The sequence below is a fragment of the Ctenopharyngodon idella genome, chromosome 11 (genome assembly GCF_019924925.1).
Source record: "Ctenopharyngodon idella isolate HZGC_01 chromosome 11, HZGC01, whole genome shotgun sequence".
Classification (NCBI taxonomy): domain Eukaryota; kingdom Metazoa; phylum Chordata; class Actinopteri; order Cypriniformes; family Xenocyprididae; genus Ctenopharyngodon; species Ctenopharyngodon idella.
The window spans coordinates 8,063,329-8,079,319 of NC_067230.1; the positions used below are offsets into that span (position 1 = coordinate 8,063,329).

At 35.9% G+C, this 15,991-nt stretch overlaps 1 protein-coding gene across 1 annotated transcript; it reads left to right on the forward strand.

The window, feature by feature from the left end:
* The first annotated feature begins 225 nt into the window (after positions 1-225).
* On the forward strand, positions 226-4,155 carry il19l (interleukin 19 like). Its single transcript, XM_051911736.1, has 6 exons — positions 226-308; positions 431-609; positions 1,456-1,518; positions 1,666-1,818; positions 2,239-2,313; positions 3,720-4,155. Exons 2-6 carry the CDS (start codon positions 451-453, stop codon positions 3,801-3,803), a joined length of 534 nt encoding a protein of 177 aa, XP_051767696.1. The 5' UTR covers positions 226-308; positions 431-450; the 3' UTR covers positions 3,804-4,155.
* Positions 4,156-15,991: the final 11,836 nt, after the last annotated feature.

A 15,991-nucleotide genomic window follows, 5' to 3' on the forward strand; every position in this document is an offset into this window, starting at 1 on the left:
TACCAACCCCAATAATGACAAGATATATAATTACTCAACTACAAAGTATAACATGCTACTACAGGTATTGTAACATTAAGTATGTCAGTAATTGTTTGAAAGGAAGTCCTTCATCCTTTCATGTCAATTCTCATAGTGATGAATCTTGCAAAGACATTCACTTCCTCTTACTGTAATGGGAGGTAGAAGATAATCAAGGAATATCTGCCAAAATTCCCCTCATTCATGTCCCACTATAAGAGCACCTGCCATCACCATGCAGAGGTGCACATCATTCCATGAAGAAAGCACTCCTTGGACCTCACTAGGTAACAAAACATAACATATAGCATATATATTTTATCCTAGAACAGACTGATATAGCTCATACAGTATCATTTTATGTAGCACATACATGGTTGTGTTTGACTGTCTTTTCTTCATTTCCCAGGCTGAACTGTCAGAAGCATAATGAAGGACTTGTTTATCATATATAGCATGTTTGTATGCATCATGCTGTGTGGTCTATGGGACAAAGCCCACGGTCGGAGGCTTCACTTGGGCAGTTGTAAAGTGAACATTCATACCCATGAACTCAGGCACCACTTCCAGCACATTCGTCATGGCATGGTAAGTACGCTTACAGTCTAGCCTTAGTCATGTGTTAGCTTCAGCATTTCCTTCTGTTAAAATATCTGGTAGCAGTTTGATGTAAGCTAAAAATATACAAATAGCGTCTAGTCAATTTCCCACCATAACAATGACGTCACTGGTGATGTCAATGGGCTTTCTTGACAGGTTTGACAAGTCAGTCAACAGGTTATTGATTTTAGCTATTTCATTCTTCTTGGCAAGACATGCTTTTTTGTTTCAGTTTTGAGTTTAACATGCCAATGACTTAAGCATGACAAAGGAAAAATGAATGGGTAACACTTTACAATAAGGTCTCGTTTGTCAACATTAGTTGTGTAATGTATTAACTAACATGAATTAACAATGAGCAGTACGTTCGTTGCAGTATTTATTAACCTTTGTTCATGTTAGCTAATAAAAATACAGTCCTTTATGTTAGTTCACAATGCATTAATTAATGCTAACAAATAAGACTTCTGATTTTAATAATGTATTAGTAAATGTTGAAATTAACACGAACTAAGACTAATAAATGCTGTAGAATTATTGTTAATTCTTAGTTCATGTTAACTAAAGTATTTAACTAATAGAATCTTATTGTAAAGTGTTACAACATGAATTAAAGGAATACCTTAGCTAACACGTGGAAACTCCTGGCAATGTGTTCAGCTCTTTGTCAGGCTGACAAATCATTTCCCTGGCAAAACAGCAAAAAATATACATGCAAGCAACATCAAACAAAGCCATTTTTAAAGTGGCCTCATTTTTTACTGCATCTGTGGTTTGAGGTTATGTAGTGATTACAATGATAATGCAATCTCATAACATCTTTTGTTTTGACAGATTTCAGGAGATGATCACAAGGGAATCAGATTACTTAGAAAAGACGTTATGAACAGTTTACAGGTAACATTTTTAAACTTTTTTTTTTTTTTTTTTTTAAGTGTCTGTAGCATCATAACCTTTGTAGAATCAACTGGTCAATTAAAATGTGCCAAATATTACTAAGGCTGTCAAACAAATCAATGATTCATGCATCTTCCCCATTTTTAGGCTACAGATAGCTGCTGCTTCCTCAGGCAGCTCCTACACTTTTACATGGATAAGGTCTTTATCAGCTACACCAGCAGTCAATCCCTACATCGCAGGACCACCAGCGTCCTGGCCAACTCCTTCCTCAGTATCACCAAGGATCTGCGAGTGTGTGTATGTACAAGATACAAGACACTACTCAAAGTTAAAAGATGTTTTTTTCAAACTGTAGCAATTGTAAGACTGGGGAAAAAATGGGAAAAGTCCCACATACTGTCGTAACTCGCAAATATTTTTACAAAGGTCAAGGTCAAAGACCTCCTTTGGGCATTTGAATGGCATCAGAAATCCCAGGTCTTTGACTAAAACATTGCTTAGTAATGTTCGTAATTTGTAAGCTACAATATTATGCAGCACTTTTACAAAAGCACAGGGGTTGGTTACTAATTAAAAAAATTTTTAAAAAAAGCAATTTTAAATGAAAACAAGTGAACTGAATATTGGTGGGGTAGTTGTAAGTACAAGAATACAGAGACATTCTTGGAAAGCTTTTAGATTAACTTAACCATGTGATGTTTTCTGTCTATCCAAAAGCATGCCAATGCACACTGTGAGTGCAGTGAAGATGCCAGACTAAAACTCACAAGTATTCAAACCACGTATGACAAGGTAAGAGACATAATTCACTAACAGGACACATTATAACTAGGCCTGTAAAAAGCTTCACAGATTTTCTCAGACTTTTAACACCCATTATTCATAAATTTACTCCCTTTAATTATTAAATATTTTTGTTAATCTGACAATATGTATAGTCTCAGCTAAGTTTAACATATTTTAACTAGAGATGCACCGATGTATCGGCCAACAATCGGTATCGGCCTATTGTTTAAAAACGGCCGATGATCAGGGCCTATTATATCCTGTCAATCAAAAGGGTGCGGAAAAACGTGTTCAGACTGTGTGTGAAGAAAATCACTCTTGTGTTGAATTTCTACTTCTTGGCGGTTGGCAAACCAGTTTTTGTGATGAATTTTAACGCATTAACAGTTTAACAATAGTGACGCTAAAGCAGGCTCTTTTTGACCCTACGAATCACCCGTATTTCAAGCCAGGGTTGCCAGGTCTGCGTTTTTATTTTTATTTTTTGCTACACCAAATATTATTTGTAGCGCCTCCTGTCCAATAATCGCAAAAGGCTTTGTGCTTTGTTACTTCTGATAAGAATAAAGTTTCAGATTTAAAATTCTGTCTATTTTATCATGAAAATCAAACAATAAATGGCGTTTTGACGCTCTTAAATGTGACGTGTCAGATCCCTGTAATGCCTCAGTTCAGGCGGCAGCTCGGAGCGCAAGTCTTTTCTTCCTCTTCAATACAAGTTATATCTCGAAAAACATGCATGAATATCAAAGGTATGTTGAAAGATATAGCCTAGTACAACTTACCAGAATGTATCACGTCTCATGTAATCACTTTATTTGTGCTTCAACCGCGGAAAGACGTCAATAAAATAGCTTGTGAACAATATGTCACATCATGTCAAATTTACCTCAGGAATGTTTTCCAATGTTCACAGTTCCTTAGCTATCTATTTAAAAAAAAAAAAAAAAAAACACTAGAGAGGAGCTTATTTACTGTTAATTATGTTTGTGTAAATTTGCCATGAAGACAACAAGTGCTAATGAAAAGTACCTTATGTGATACTTAGTTTTATACAAACATTTCAGTTTTTATTTAAGTGTAATTATTATATCTGAAAATAAACCGCAGATGAATATAATACCTCTGTTGTTAATTGTAACCACTAATATTGTAGTGTACCAAATGAGAGGGTATCCTGTATAGTTTGCAACATTATTTGGGAGAGATTTTTTTTTCCTTAAGAAAAAACAAACTATTGGTATCGGCATCGGCCGGTATCATTCTGAATAATCGGCTATCGGTATCGGCAGAGAAATTTAGTATCGGTGCACCTCTAATTTTAACATATGTAAATACATTCCACCAAATTCTACTGAATTTTCCCCCACACATAAAATGAAAGAAAAAATAACTTTCTTTTTGTCTCTCAGCTTGATCAGGCAGCAGGAGCCGTGAAGGCTATCGGAGAGCTGGATTCACTAATTGAATGGCTAGAAAGTTTCCAACACCACTGATAATAGACCAAGACCAAACTTAAGTGAAGCTAGATATTTATTGTATTTATAAAGCAATTTGACTTTAAAAACATGGAATTCCATTCTGGAAAAGAGATGCCTTGGAATAACTGCAGATTACTTTTTCAGTATTTGTTTCCTTGCAGTTTATGTAAGAATAATTTATTTATGTAGGCCTAATTAACTACATTTTGGGCCATATTTCTAAGCATATTTGCATGATGTATAAATGTCATGCTGCAAAGTAGACCTTTGAGGTCAATTTTTGATCTGCGTTTTGAATACATATTTGTTTTATTGTATTTATGTCTTCATAAAAATGTATAATATGTAAAATAAAGATATATTTAAATTATTGTGCGTCACCTGTTTTACCACAAAATCGATTCAGATTAATTGAGACATTATAAGTCACTCAAGAAATGATGTTTCATATGTGGAGTTTCACCTAGTCAGAGTAAACATAAGTAACCATATGTTTGTCATGTTTATCCTAAAATGAAACACCCTGATGCTAAAAAGCTACAGTGTGAATTTTTAGCACGTCATCACTCGGTGTTTTCTGACAGACCTCTTTATCAGGTGGCTACAGAAACCCAAACAGCATTTATCATTGACTTTCAATTTAGGTAACAGGTTTACAGCTATTCATATCAGACATGTCTCTGCTCATGTCTCTTTAGATATGCCACGTCAAACTCAGACTTAATTCTTAATAGAGAGTCTTCACAGCACAACCAGTGGTAAAGAAAGGGGGGAAAAATATGAATCACACAACACTTCTGTTAAATGTTACTGTACGGCTGAATTTAGAATAGCATTCGACCATACTAAGAAATAGAAGAAGATAATAGTAAGGGTATTATACTAGCGTACTTAATATTAGGGGTATACTTAATATACTTAATATTAAGCACTGATAATAAACAAATAATGAATTCTACCGTATAATAGGAAAAATAGAAGACAGTCTTCAAAAGACACAAAACAGATACAGAGCCAGGGGATTGCATAGCACGATATTACAAACCCGATTCCAAAAATGTTGGGACACTGTACAAATTGTGAATAAAAAAAGTAATGCAATAATTTACAAATCTCATAAACTTATATTTTATTCACAATAGAATATAGATAACATATCAAATGTCGAAAGTGAGACATTTTGAAATGTCATGCAAAGGCTCATTTTGGATTTCATGAGAGCTACACATTCCAAAAAAGTTGGGACAGGTAGCAATAAGAGGCCAGAAAAGTTAAATGTACATATAAGGAACAGCTGGAGGACCAATTTGCAACTTATTAGGTCAATTGGCAACATGATTGGGTATAAAAAGAGCCTCTCAGAGTGGCAGTGTCTCTCAGAAGTCAAGATGGGCAGAGGATCACCAATTCCCCCAATGCTGCGGCGAAAAATAGTGGAGCAATATCAGAAAGGAGTTTCTCAGAGAAAAATTGCAAAGAGTTTGAAGTTATCATCATCTACAGTGCATAATATCATCCAAAGATTCAGAGAATCTGGAACAATCTCTGTGCATAAGGGTCAAGGCCGAAAAACCATACTGGATGCCCGTGATCTTCGGGCCCTTAGACGGCACTGCATCACATACAGGAATGCTACTGTAATGGAAATTACAACATGGGCTCAGGACTTCCAGAAAACATTGTCGGTGAACGCAATCCACCGTGCCATTCGCCGTTGCCGGCTAAAACTCTATAGGTCAAAAAAGAAGCCATATCTAAACATGATCCAGAAGCGCAGGCGTTTTCTCTGGGCCAAGGCTCATTTAAAATGGACTGTGGCAAAGTGGAAAACTGTTCTGTGGTCAGACGAATCAAAATTTGAAGTTCTTTTTGGAAAACTGGGACGCCATGTCATCCGGACTAAAGAGGACAAGGACAACCCAAGTTGTTATCAGCGCTCAGTTCAGAAGCCTGCATCTCTGATGGTATGGGGTTGCATGAGTGCGTGTGGCATGGGCAGCTTACACATCTGGAAAGGCAACATCAATGCTGAAAGGTATATCCAAGTTCTAGAACAACATATGCTCCCATCCAGACGTCGTCTCTTTCAGGGAAGACCTTGCATTTTCCAACATGACAATGCCAGACCACATACTGCATCAATTACAACATCATGGCTGCGTAGAAGAAGGATCCGGGTACTGAAATGGCCAGCCTGCAGTCCAGATCTTTCACCCATAGAAAACATTTGGCGCATCATAAAGAGGAAGATGCGACAAAGAAGACCTAAGACAGTTGAGCAACTAGAAGCCTGTAGGCAAGAATGGGACAACATTCCTATTCCTAAACTTGAGCAACTTGTCTCCTCAGTCCCCAGACGTTTGCAGACTGTTATAAAAAGAAGAGGGGATGCCACACAGTGGTAAACATGGCCTTGTCCCAACTTGTTTGAGATGTGTTGATGCCATGAAATTTAAAATCAACTTATTTTTCCCTTAAAATGATACATTTTCTCAGTTTAAACATTTGATATGTCATCTATGTTGTATTCTGAATAAAATATTGAAATTTGAAACTTCCACATCATTGCATTCCTTTTTTATTCACAATTTGTACAGTGTCCCAACTTTTTTGGAATCGCGTTTGTATAAATAAACCTCTAAAAGCTACGTTATGAGTGTGTGAAGTGAATGAATGTAGGGGTTGTCACGATTCCTCAAATAAATTAGAATACTCTATTTTTAAAAATCCTCAATTGCAATTTACCCATGTCGAGTGACTGGCAAAATACTGGAAGTGGCGTATCCACGGACGCAAGAACAAAACAAAACAAAAATAATGACTTTATTCAACAATATCTTCTCTTCTGTGTCATTCTCTTATGCTGTTTACATTCAGTGCTTCCAGGTTCTACGTCAGAACGCCGAGTCATTATTGGCCGGCTCCTGCGTCAGCATCACACGCATGCGTTGTGCTGCTCACGTGAACAGCGTCGGCCAATCCTGAGCTGGCGTTCTGGCGTAGAACCTGACGTAATACATTATTAAAATCAAAAGCAACTTTCAACTACTGAATATTTTATTTCGTCTTCCATGTTCACTAATCAGTTATTTTATATAGAGTTAGACTCCTCTTATTTGAGGTTGTGGATGATTGTCCTGGCATAACTGTTACTCTGGGGGAAAAAGACCCCCTCCCCCTTTTTAAAATTTTTTGTTATTGTATTAATTAGAAGACATTTCAATATTTATTTATCAGGATTGGGATCGGGAAAGGTCAGCAAAGCATGCTATCTCAGAGCACTACATAGGAGGATATATTTTAATTAAAGAAATGTTATAATTATAATAAGGAATTATTTTATGAGTTATAAAAGGCATATTTCAAACAGCGTCAGCTCCCGCACATAAGTCATTATGTGACAAAGCTTGCACCCCAAGACTGTCGTGGACGCCATCAGGACCATTCGCCAAGGCTGTAGATTAGAGGTAAAAATGGTTTAATAGTGTTTAGACCGACCTTTTCACTTCTTAAGACTTCAATGTATCATCATCATGCTTTTCCTGAATCTCAAAATGATGGCACCGACTGACTTCCATTATATGAATCACAGAGGACCACGGTTTCAGCTAAAAATCTTCTTTACTGTTCCACCAAAGAAAAAATCTACATCTTGGATGGCCTGAGAGTGAGTAAATTAACAGCAAATTTTCATTTTTGAGAGAACAATCCCCTTAAATACTTTCAACAGGCCTCTTTAGTGACCTCTATTAGCCAATGGTGGTGTTAAAGTTTGCAAAACTGGAGCAGGAATTTTGCTGGTATAGGATATGAGAGATTTAGAGTAATGAATATCTTTACATGAGAGGATGAAAATGAAGAAAAGCCACTTTAATATTTATTATTAATAGGAAATAATTTATTTACTTATGCAAATTGCTTACTAATGATAATAATAACATATTCCACCTAAATGTGATCAATCATAATTCAAAATTCTGTGTTACAGCAAATAAATACTGAATAAATGGAATATTTAAATTAATTTCTGATAAATCTAACAGGAAGTGCCAATAAGGCCTGTAGACTTCCTTATGACCTTCAGATATGAAATGTAATTGTTAGTATATTTGTGTTTTGGTATATTTATTTGGTACATTTATAACAAAAACTAAAACAAAACAACAAAATATAGGTTTAGTTGCTGTAAAGTCAATAACTTTGCGCTATACTATGATTTGGTAGATTTACTATTCATAGAGCAACATTAAAAAATAAATATCTCATTCTTAACCTGTAACCTGTAATCTCTTATGCTAGGGTAAGTAAATTATACAATATTAGGGTGAATGATACAAAGTCTTGCCAAATTAAGAGATATGCTTTGTAGGAGAGAAGACATCTTAACGTCATGGAGAAACATTCATACATGCACGACATTCAAATATTTCAAAGCCTTCCGGTGACAGTGAAACAGATGAATTATTCCATTCTGATGATGGAACTACAAACGTGTGTTACATAGCTGACTTGGCATGATTTTCATGATTCACTTTCATAACAGTTTAAAAAAAAAAAAAAGTGAATTAGTGAATTTACTGAAACCAGCTCAGCATAACAGGAAATTTCCTGCGTTTTAGTTTTTGCTGATCAATTAACACATAAAATTATAAAAAAAAAAAGTTTAAAAAAAGTCAAAGCAAAGCATGCTAGGCAAAGCATTGCAGACAGTATGACCCAAATGTCATTTACGGTATTAAAAACACAGCCAGGGTTATACAAAACACAAAATATTAAAAATATTCAACATGGTTTGAAATTTCTACAGTTTCAAAACATCTGTTTTGCATGGTCAAAACTAAATGTTCAATGTACAGTAGGTCACTCCTAACCAAATGGGAAAAAACATATGCAGTACACTTAATACACTTCCTCTAAAACTTCCCAGGTCTATGAGCAAAGTTGCATGCTAAGCACATCTGGTAGCTAACGATTGCACTGGAGCACTAAATCTATGACCTTTCAAACCCTGAAAAGTACCTGCTCTCTGCTATACTATTTGTCAGTGAAACTTATGTCATGCTTCTTGACACAGCATAGCATGATATTATACCAGCAACTGTACACATGATATAGCACATGTCTCTGAAACTTGATTATACCACTTCCTTAAAATCAAGCTCATGAGGGGTAGCTGTCACAAAAAAAAGTTTTAGTTAAATGACACTAGAAGGTATGAACAATTCAACTCAAACTAGCAGAGTCAGCTGCTGAGCCATTGATTGTTTTACATATTAATTTATACATATTGTAGTGATTTTGGATTAGCTTCACATGAGGGCACCACAAATGTAGTTATTTATGGTCTTAAATATTAATATTAATATTTTGTATTAATATTAATATTGAGTCAGATGATTCCTTCCACTATTTTGGGGCACCAGTCAGGAATCTCACCTTGATAATAAAGAACAATCATAAAAGATTGTTGACAGAATTAGAATTTTATAAATTGGAGGAAGTTTATCATCTGACCAATCTGAAGGATTTAGCGAGATTCGGGTGAGCTTGTAGAGCCTCTGATTATCAACACAAGAATTACACAGTTTGCAATAAAATGAATTTATTAACAAAAAGATATACAAGAGTAAAATATAACACTCACTAAATACTACTAAGGAAAAATGACTAAACTACTAAGAAAATTGAATCAGCAATCAAACAGAAAATACAAACTACAACACAAATGGATGTTAACAAAATTGAATGGCAAGTAGATGAGCAACGGATTGGATAAAGCAAATTAGCAGTCTATGACGGAGTCAATTGTGGTCTTTCTGGATGCAGGTATGAAATAGTAAATAAGCATTTACTATGAACACAGATAACGTGTCTAATGTATCTATCTGTGTACGCTGACCCTAGATAAACAATCTCTACACAAATAGCAATCTCATTTAGCAACAACCTAATGCCAAGGCCTTTGGGAAAAGGTTTGGTTAGCTTATATTTACGTTTCATTTGGTCGGGTGATCATTCCGGGAATGGGAAACGTTGTCCACTGCTATCCTTCCGTGTGCAGTGGGAGACTGGATTGCTTTCCAACAGTTGCAGTGCTGCACTGCGTGCTGGAGGTCTTTGTGTAATCCAGAGAACTGTAGGTCAGATGGTGGTCGGTCTGTAGGATCTTCTGTAGGTTGGAGGTACTTGAGTTATGCAGGTCAGGAGCCAAATTCTTCTGCAGAAGCAGTTGGGTTGCTTGAAGATCCATGCGGTGAAAGGTTTACTCACAAGAGTGTCACCTTGGTCGTGCTGTTGTTCTTCCCTCATCAGGTCAGAAACTCAGAACAAGGGTTTGTTCACTTGTTAAAGCTTTTATTCCTTCCTGTTGGGGAGGGGATTACAAATCCCCACCTTTACTGATGTGGTGATGTGATTGGGTCACAGCATTCCAGGTGTCTGTCCCTTAACACGCCCACCTTTCATCCTGTGAAACTTGTACTGTCCCAAAATACACAGTTAAATAAAACAATGTCTTTAGGACCTTGGAAATGTTTTATTTCTTTTTCTATCTCAAAGTCCTTGTGGCAGTGTTCTGAACTTGTAGAGTCCAGACTTAATGTGAATTGGTTGAAGTATCACATTTCTGTCTCAGTTGGTGCGATTGCATTGGCTTTCATTCCAAGTGCGGTTTCCACTGTGTGTGCGCAGTTTCCTGGTTGAGTAAAAAGACGTATAGGACATGTTCCTTAAAGTATGTTCCTTCCTGTCTATTTTTGTGGTTTCAAGCCAATACGTATAGAAATTGTCTTTCTTTTGAGCATTTCTTTGTTCTTGCTGTGCTTCTAGCCAGAACCGGTTTGGCAGCCCTAGGAGTCCATGGCCATTTACACCTTGAACTCAGGCATGGTGGGCTGAGGTGAACAAAGGCAAATTGTGATGAAATTAGCCTTTAATCAATGGGCCGTTGATGTCATCTTTCCTTCCACCTTTGGCAGTCCTGATGACAATAGTCATTTAGTTGTCGTTGAGGGTCCTATCACACTCTTTTGTATTAATAACAGTGGGACAAAGGGATGTCTGTTGTGAAGCTCTGGTGCCATAACGTCTGCTGTTCACTACAATATTTACATATTGAAATGTACAGGGTGCACAACTGTGTGATCATTTTGATAAATCTACAAGGTCTGTTATAGCAGCGGTTCTTTAGGACCCAGATTTTACATTAAAATTTAAACTGCGACTTAACACAGCACCAAAATTGTTTATTGTACAAAAATAGCCTTGAAATAAAACATTAAAATGAAACAATACCATGAACTTGGATGGTTGAAATGCAGAGCACAAAATTCTAAGTATGGGACACCACACTTAGCCAAACATCACGTCACTTTCACCACATCACCATAATTTTTTAACTTCTAGAATCTGGATAATGATTTAATGTAATTTATGTGCCTAACTCCATTCATGAGAAAGGCACATTTAATCAAAAAGTGTAAATGTAATTGAAAGCATTCTGTTTTCATCTTCTCAAACACAAAGTGAAAGAGGTCCAGAGTGTGTTGGCGCTGTTTATTGTTTTTAAATCCTGATATGTGTGTTACAAGGTTTTAGATCAGGCCTGTCTATTTTGTGTAACATTAATGAATTAAATTAGGAAAAACAATGGATCGGAGATGCTTTTTCTTTGCGTTGTGAACATAGCGCACGCTATTTTTCAGTGGCTTTTAAAAAGTGCCATCCCACCCACAAATTACGCCTGTGGTTGGATGTTATTTTATTTTAGTTAATGAAAATCTTTCTAATTAGTTTCAGATTCAGTTAAAAACCATAACACTGAATCAGATGGGGTTATTCATATTTCTAATGAAATCATGACACATATATTCAGTCACGTCTCATGCCGTTTATATGTGATGTATGTAGTATTCCCACGTTTACTTCACATTTCTTTAAAAATAAAATAATAATTCTAGGGATGCACTGAAAATTAGCAGGCGCCTACAATTATCGGTCGAAAATGGCATTTTCGTTTTTTAGCTGAAAGGCCAAAAATATGAGCTGAAAATATATGTCGTCCTGCCTATCAGTGTTCAGCACCAAGGTTTTACTCTCATGCAGCATTTTTTGTAACTTTGCGAGTGGCACCACTTTTGACGATGCAACAACTTTGAAGCGACTCTGGCCGAGCAGCACGGCCCAAGCAAACGCTCCACTAATGTACCGCTCAAGCTCGCAGGAAAAGTAAAGGCTGTTCAAATAACATGCCGACATGAAATGTGTTTCTGTTTGCAATAGCCCTACACTGTGCTGTAACATTGTGTGGTATAGCCATGCTTTTCAACGATGGTAAAATGACGCTACCCTCTCATTCACTGATGCAGTCCAAGCTACGCTCTGCTCACATGCTCTGATAATAATAGCTTTGTAGGATTATACATTATTTGGATAATTGGTCAAAAAAATAAATCTGTTAAATCTGTAGCATAGAACTGAATGAAGAATAATATATTGATATTTAATATTATTTTAATATATTTTCTGTCCAATTTTGGTGTCACTTTAAATAAATGTGTGGATATTTTTTATTGTCTTTTATTTTTTAAATTCAGATTAAAAAAATATTGAATGTAATTATAAAGTCTAATATTAATACAATTATACAAAAAAAATAATAATTAAAATAAGAAATTAATAATTATTTTTGTTAAAAAGTCATTTTCGGTTTTCAGCCAAGTGCATCCAGAATTTTCGGTTTCAGCCCAGAATTTTCATTTTGTTGCATCCCTAATAATTTCAAATAATTTTCTCTCTCTTTTTTTTTCTTTAAAAAAAAAAAAAAAAAAAAAAAAAAGATTTATTTTTGGCAATTTTTGCCTTTATTGTGATTGGATAGTATAGAGTGGACAGGAAGCGAGGTGGGAGAGAAAGAGGGGGACAGGATCGGGAAAGGTCCGCAAGCCGGGACTCAAACTCGGGTTGCCCGAAGCGCAACGGCGCTATATGTTGGTGTGCTGCCCACGGTGTACACTCAGTATTGGCCGGCTCATGCTTCACCATCACACGCATGCATCGTGGTGCTCACTTGAAATGCGTAGGAGACTGACAGGGAAGAGCAGAAATTGTTGAATAAAGTCGTTATTCTGTTTTGTTTTTTGCGCACAAAAAGTACTGTCACCGACTGAACCACTGTAGTCACATAAAATAGTCACATGGACTATTTTAACAATGTCTTTACTACTTTTCTGGGCCTTGAAAGGGGTAATAACATTGTAGGCTATGGGGGGGCTCAGAAAGCTCTCGAATTTCATCAAAAATATCTTAATTTGTGTTGTGAAGCTGAATGAAGGTCTTACGGGTTTGGAACTACATGAGGGTTAGTAATTAATGACAGAATTTTCATTTTTGGGTGAACTAACCCTTTAAGCAGCACAAGAAAAGTTATTTTAAATTTTAAAATTATTTTTATTTTTTTTATTTCACCCCAATAAATACAGCCATGTTGAGCATAAGAGACTTCTTTCAAAAGCATTTGAAAAAAACAAACTTTTGACCAGTTATGTACATGGCTAGTTGCAATTTATTATTTGCACTTAACACTATTTTGCATTTTGTATTTTGTACCAATCAGAACAAACATGCGACCCAGCATACTAAGATTTTAGATTTCACAAGTCATGCACAACGTGTTCCAGCGACAGGAAGGGAGGAGCTTTTATGCAGCAAAACATCCATAGGTATGCTTCTGTATTGTTTTGGAAACAAGCCTCAGTCATGTGGGGTATCAGCACCCGCAAAGGCACGAGCCAGCTACAGCTACATCCTACATACTGCCCGTCGCGCCTCGTAGCAAGCGCTCTCACATGCGTCACTGCAGAACGCCCATGAGAACATCGGCTTTGACACCTTAAACAGTTAAACTAAAAAATTTGTGAAACTGAAACTGCTGCAGGATGATGTGGTGAGCCCTTACTGTTTGAGAAAAGGATTTCCTCTAAAGACAAGACGCTGTGTTCAGTCTTAGTAGGGCAAGGGTTTGGCGGTGGCCCCCTGCGAAAAAGTTTTATTTGCAGCCATTCAGACCTGTTCAAAAACAGATTAAAATTTGGTCTAAAATAGATATTTGTAGTAACAAAATGATTAATGTTTTCATGATGCATGATAGCTGATTAATAAGAAAGTATGGTATCAGTATATCAACACAATCTTATGATCAATAAAAACATGTGAATAAATATAAATGGCATTCCTTAAATGAACACTCTTCATAACTTCCCAATATTACAAGGCCATGATATGAGTCGAAATGTGGTGCGTGATTTTAGCTGAATTGATCTCAGACAGCAATGACCACCGAAACTGCTTATTGCTTAACAGAAACTCTCTTAGCCATGCAATTTGGGACTTCACATCAAATAGAAATGCTAAATTTAACTTATGTAAAACTTATGTAACTAATGTAAAATATATACAGAAACGAAAGTAAAGGTAATACGGTACTCTGTGGTTTGATATGTAAGATGTGTGTCTTAGAAACCTTCAGATTTTGAAAAAAAAAAAAAAAAAAAAAACAGTTTAAACTCATAAATTTACATGAATGTTGAGATCAGACTAAAAATCAATCTGCAAAACAAATCGGTTCATCAGAAATTCTGCATATTGAGAATAACATATGTCAAATTTAACTCAGGACTCTATCCCCAGGTTTCACAGACAAGGGGATAGCAACTTGTACTGACATATCTTAAAATATGTCAGTGTCATTGTTTTGTCTCAAGATGTACACCAGTAATGTTTTTTTCTAGTGAAAGTTTATAAAAGCTAATTAAATGCCCTAATTGAACCTGTCTGTGAAACCGGGCCTATATATTATACTGGAAGAACTTTTAAATGAGTGATTTATACCTAATGGAAAGTGTCTGCATATAAGCTTACATTCATTAGCCAGTTTCATATCTGCTGATGCAGAGCAGTTTCATATTTAATGTCTCAGAACATGAATCTTTTCATATGCAAATACTTTCAACTCTGAATAAGGAAAAGATAGAAACACCTGTATGAATAATATATGTTCTCAATGAGGTTTCATTTTGGGATGTTTACCTCATAAGTCCCTTTTTAGCTTTCCCCTCAAAGCTTCTAATCTCTGCCCCCAGTTCAAACCTGTAGAACTGTTGTGGGGCGATGGGTAGTCTGTGTACTCAAGACACGTAAGTGCAGCTGTGCTCATGGGAAAGCAATAATGAACGCAGCCAGCCATATAAAAAATTGGGATTTGAAAAATAAGTAAATTAAAGTAAAAATAGAAAGTAAATGTCATTTAGAAAGTAAATGACAGAATTTTGATTGAACTATCCCTTTAATAATATCTTCCTTTTTTCTTTAAGCAATATAGCTGTATTTAGTCTATTTTTGGTTGTTGTTGTTGTTTTTTTTGTTTTTTAAAGTCATAACATGTTTTCTCAGAGATTGTGATGGTGGTACAGGAATGAATCACCTTTCTTGTTCTTGGCTCCTCATAATGTAGCTCAAACCGGTACAAACATCTATAAGCATAGGTGATCTGAGGGCATGATGATGGTCAAATATCTCTCTGTTTCAGGCTTTCCACAAGATGAATGTGTATAAGTTCCTATTTTTTTTTTTTTTATGCAAAGACCCTCCATTACGTCCACTAACTTTCAGTAATCTCTGCCTATCTGTTAGGCTTACGTATGGCTTTTTACCTCAGACATGCCGGAGAGAAAAAACCACCAGTTTTGCATCATGGGCTGGGCTTACCCTGCTAGTCTTCACACTAAAGCATGATGTGAGGTACAATCAGAAATGCTTGCACAGATGGTGTAATAGTAAGTCATGGAACAGGTTCATGCTAACATTAACCAGTTAATGACAACTAATGAAATTCCATAGTACTCACTTGTTTCTTGTAATAACCATCACTGAGCTAAAATTCAACAAAGGAAATCAAAGTAAAGAAGCATTTTTCATCATTACAATTATTATAGTATTGCATCAGCAAAATAAGAAGCAGCTTTCAATAGGCCCAGTTCACTGCACGGCTTTAACATAAACAATACAAAGATGAAGAAACATTTATAACCATTAAACAGATGACTAGAACTACAATAACAAAGCAAATGTCAACATGTCTGAAAATCTTAACTCATACTTCAAAGATGTATTTAGTACACAATTGGAGCTGTATAGTGGCATGTTAA

Coding starts and splice junctions, on each gene's coding strand:
- il19l (XM_051911736.1), top strand. CDS start 451: ATGAAGGACTTGTTTATCATATATAGCATGTTTGTATGCATCATGCTG. Junction 610..1,455: donor AGCACATTCGTCATGGCATG/GTAAGTACGCTT, acceptor TTGTTTTGACAG/ATTTCAGGAGATGATCACAA. Junction 1,819..2,238: donor CCAAGGATCTGCGAGTGTGT/GTATGTACAAGA, acceptor TCTATCCAAAAG/CATGCCAATGCACACTGTGA.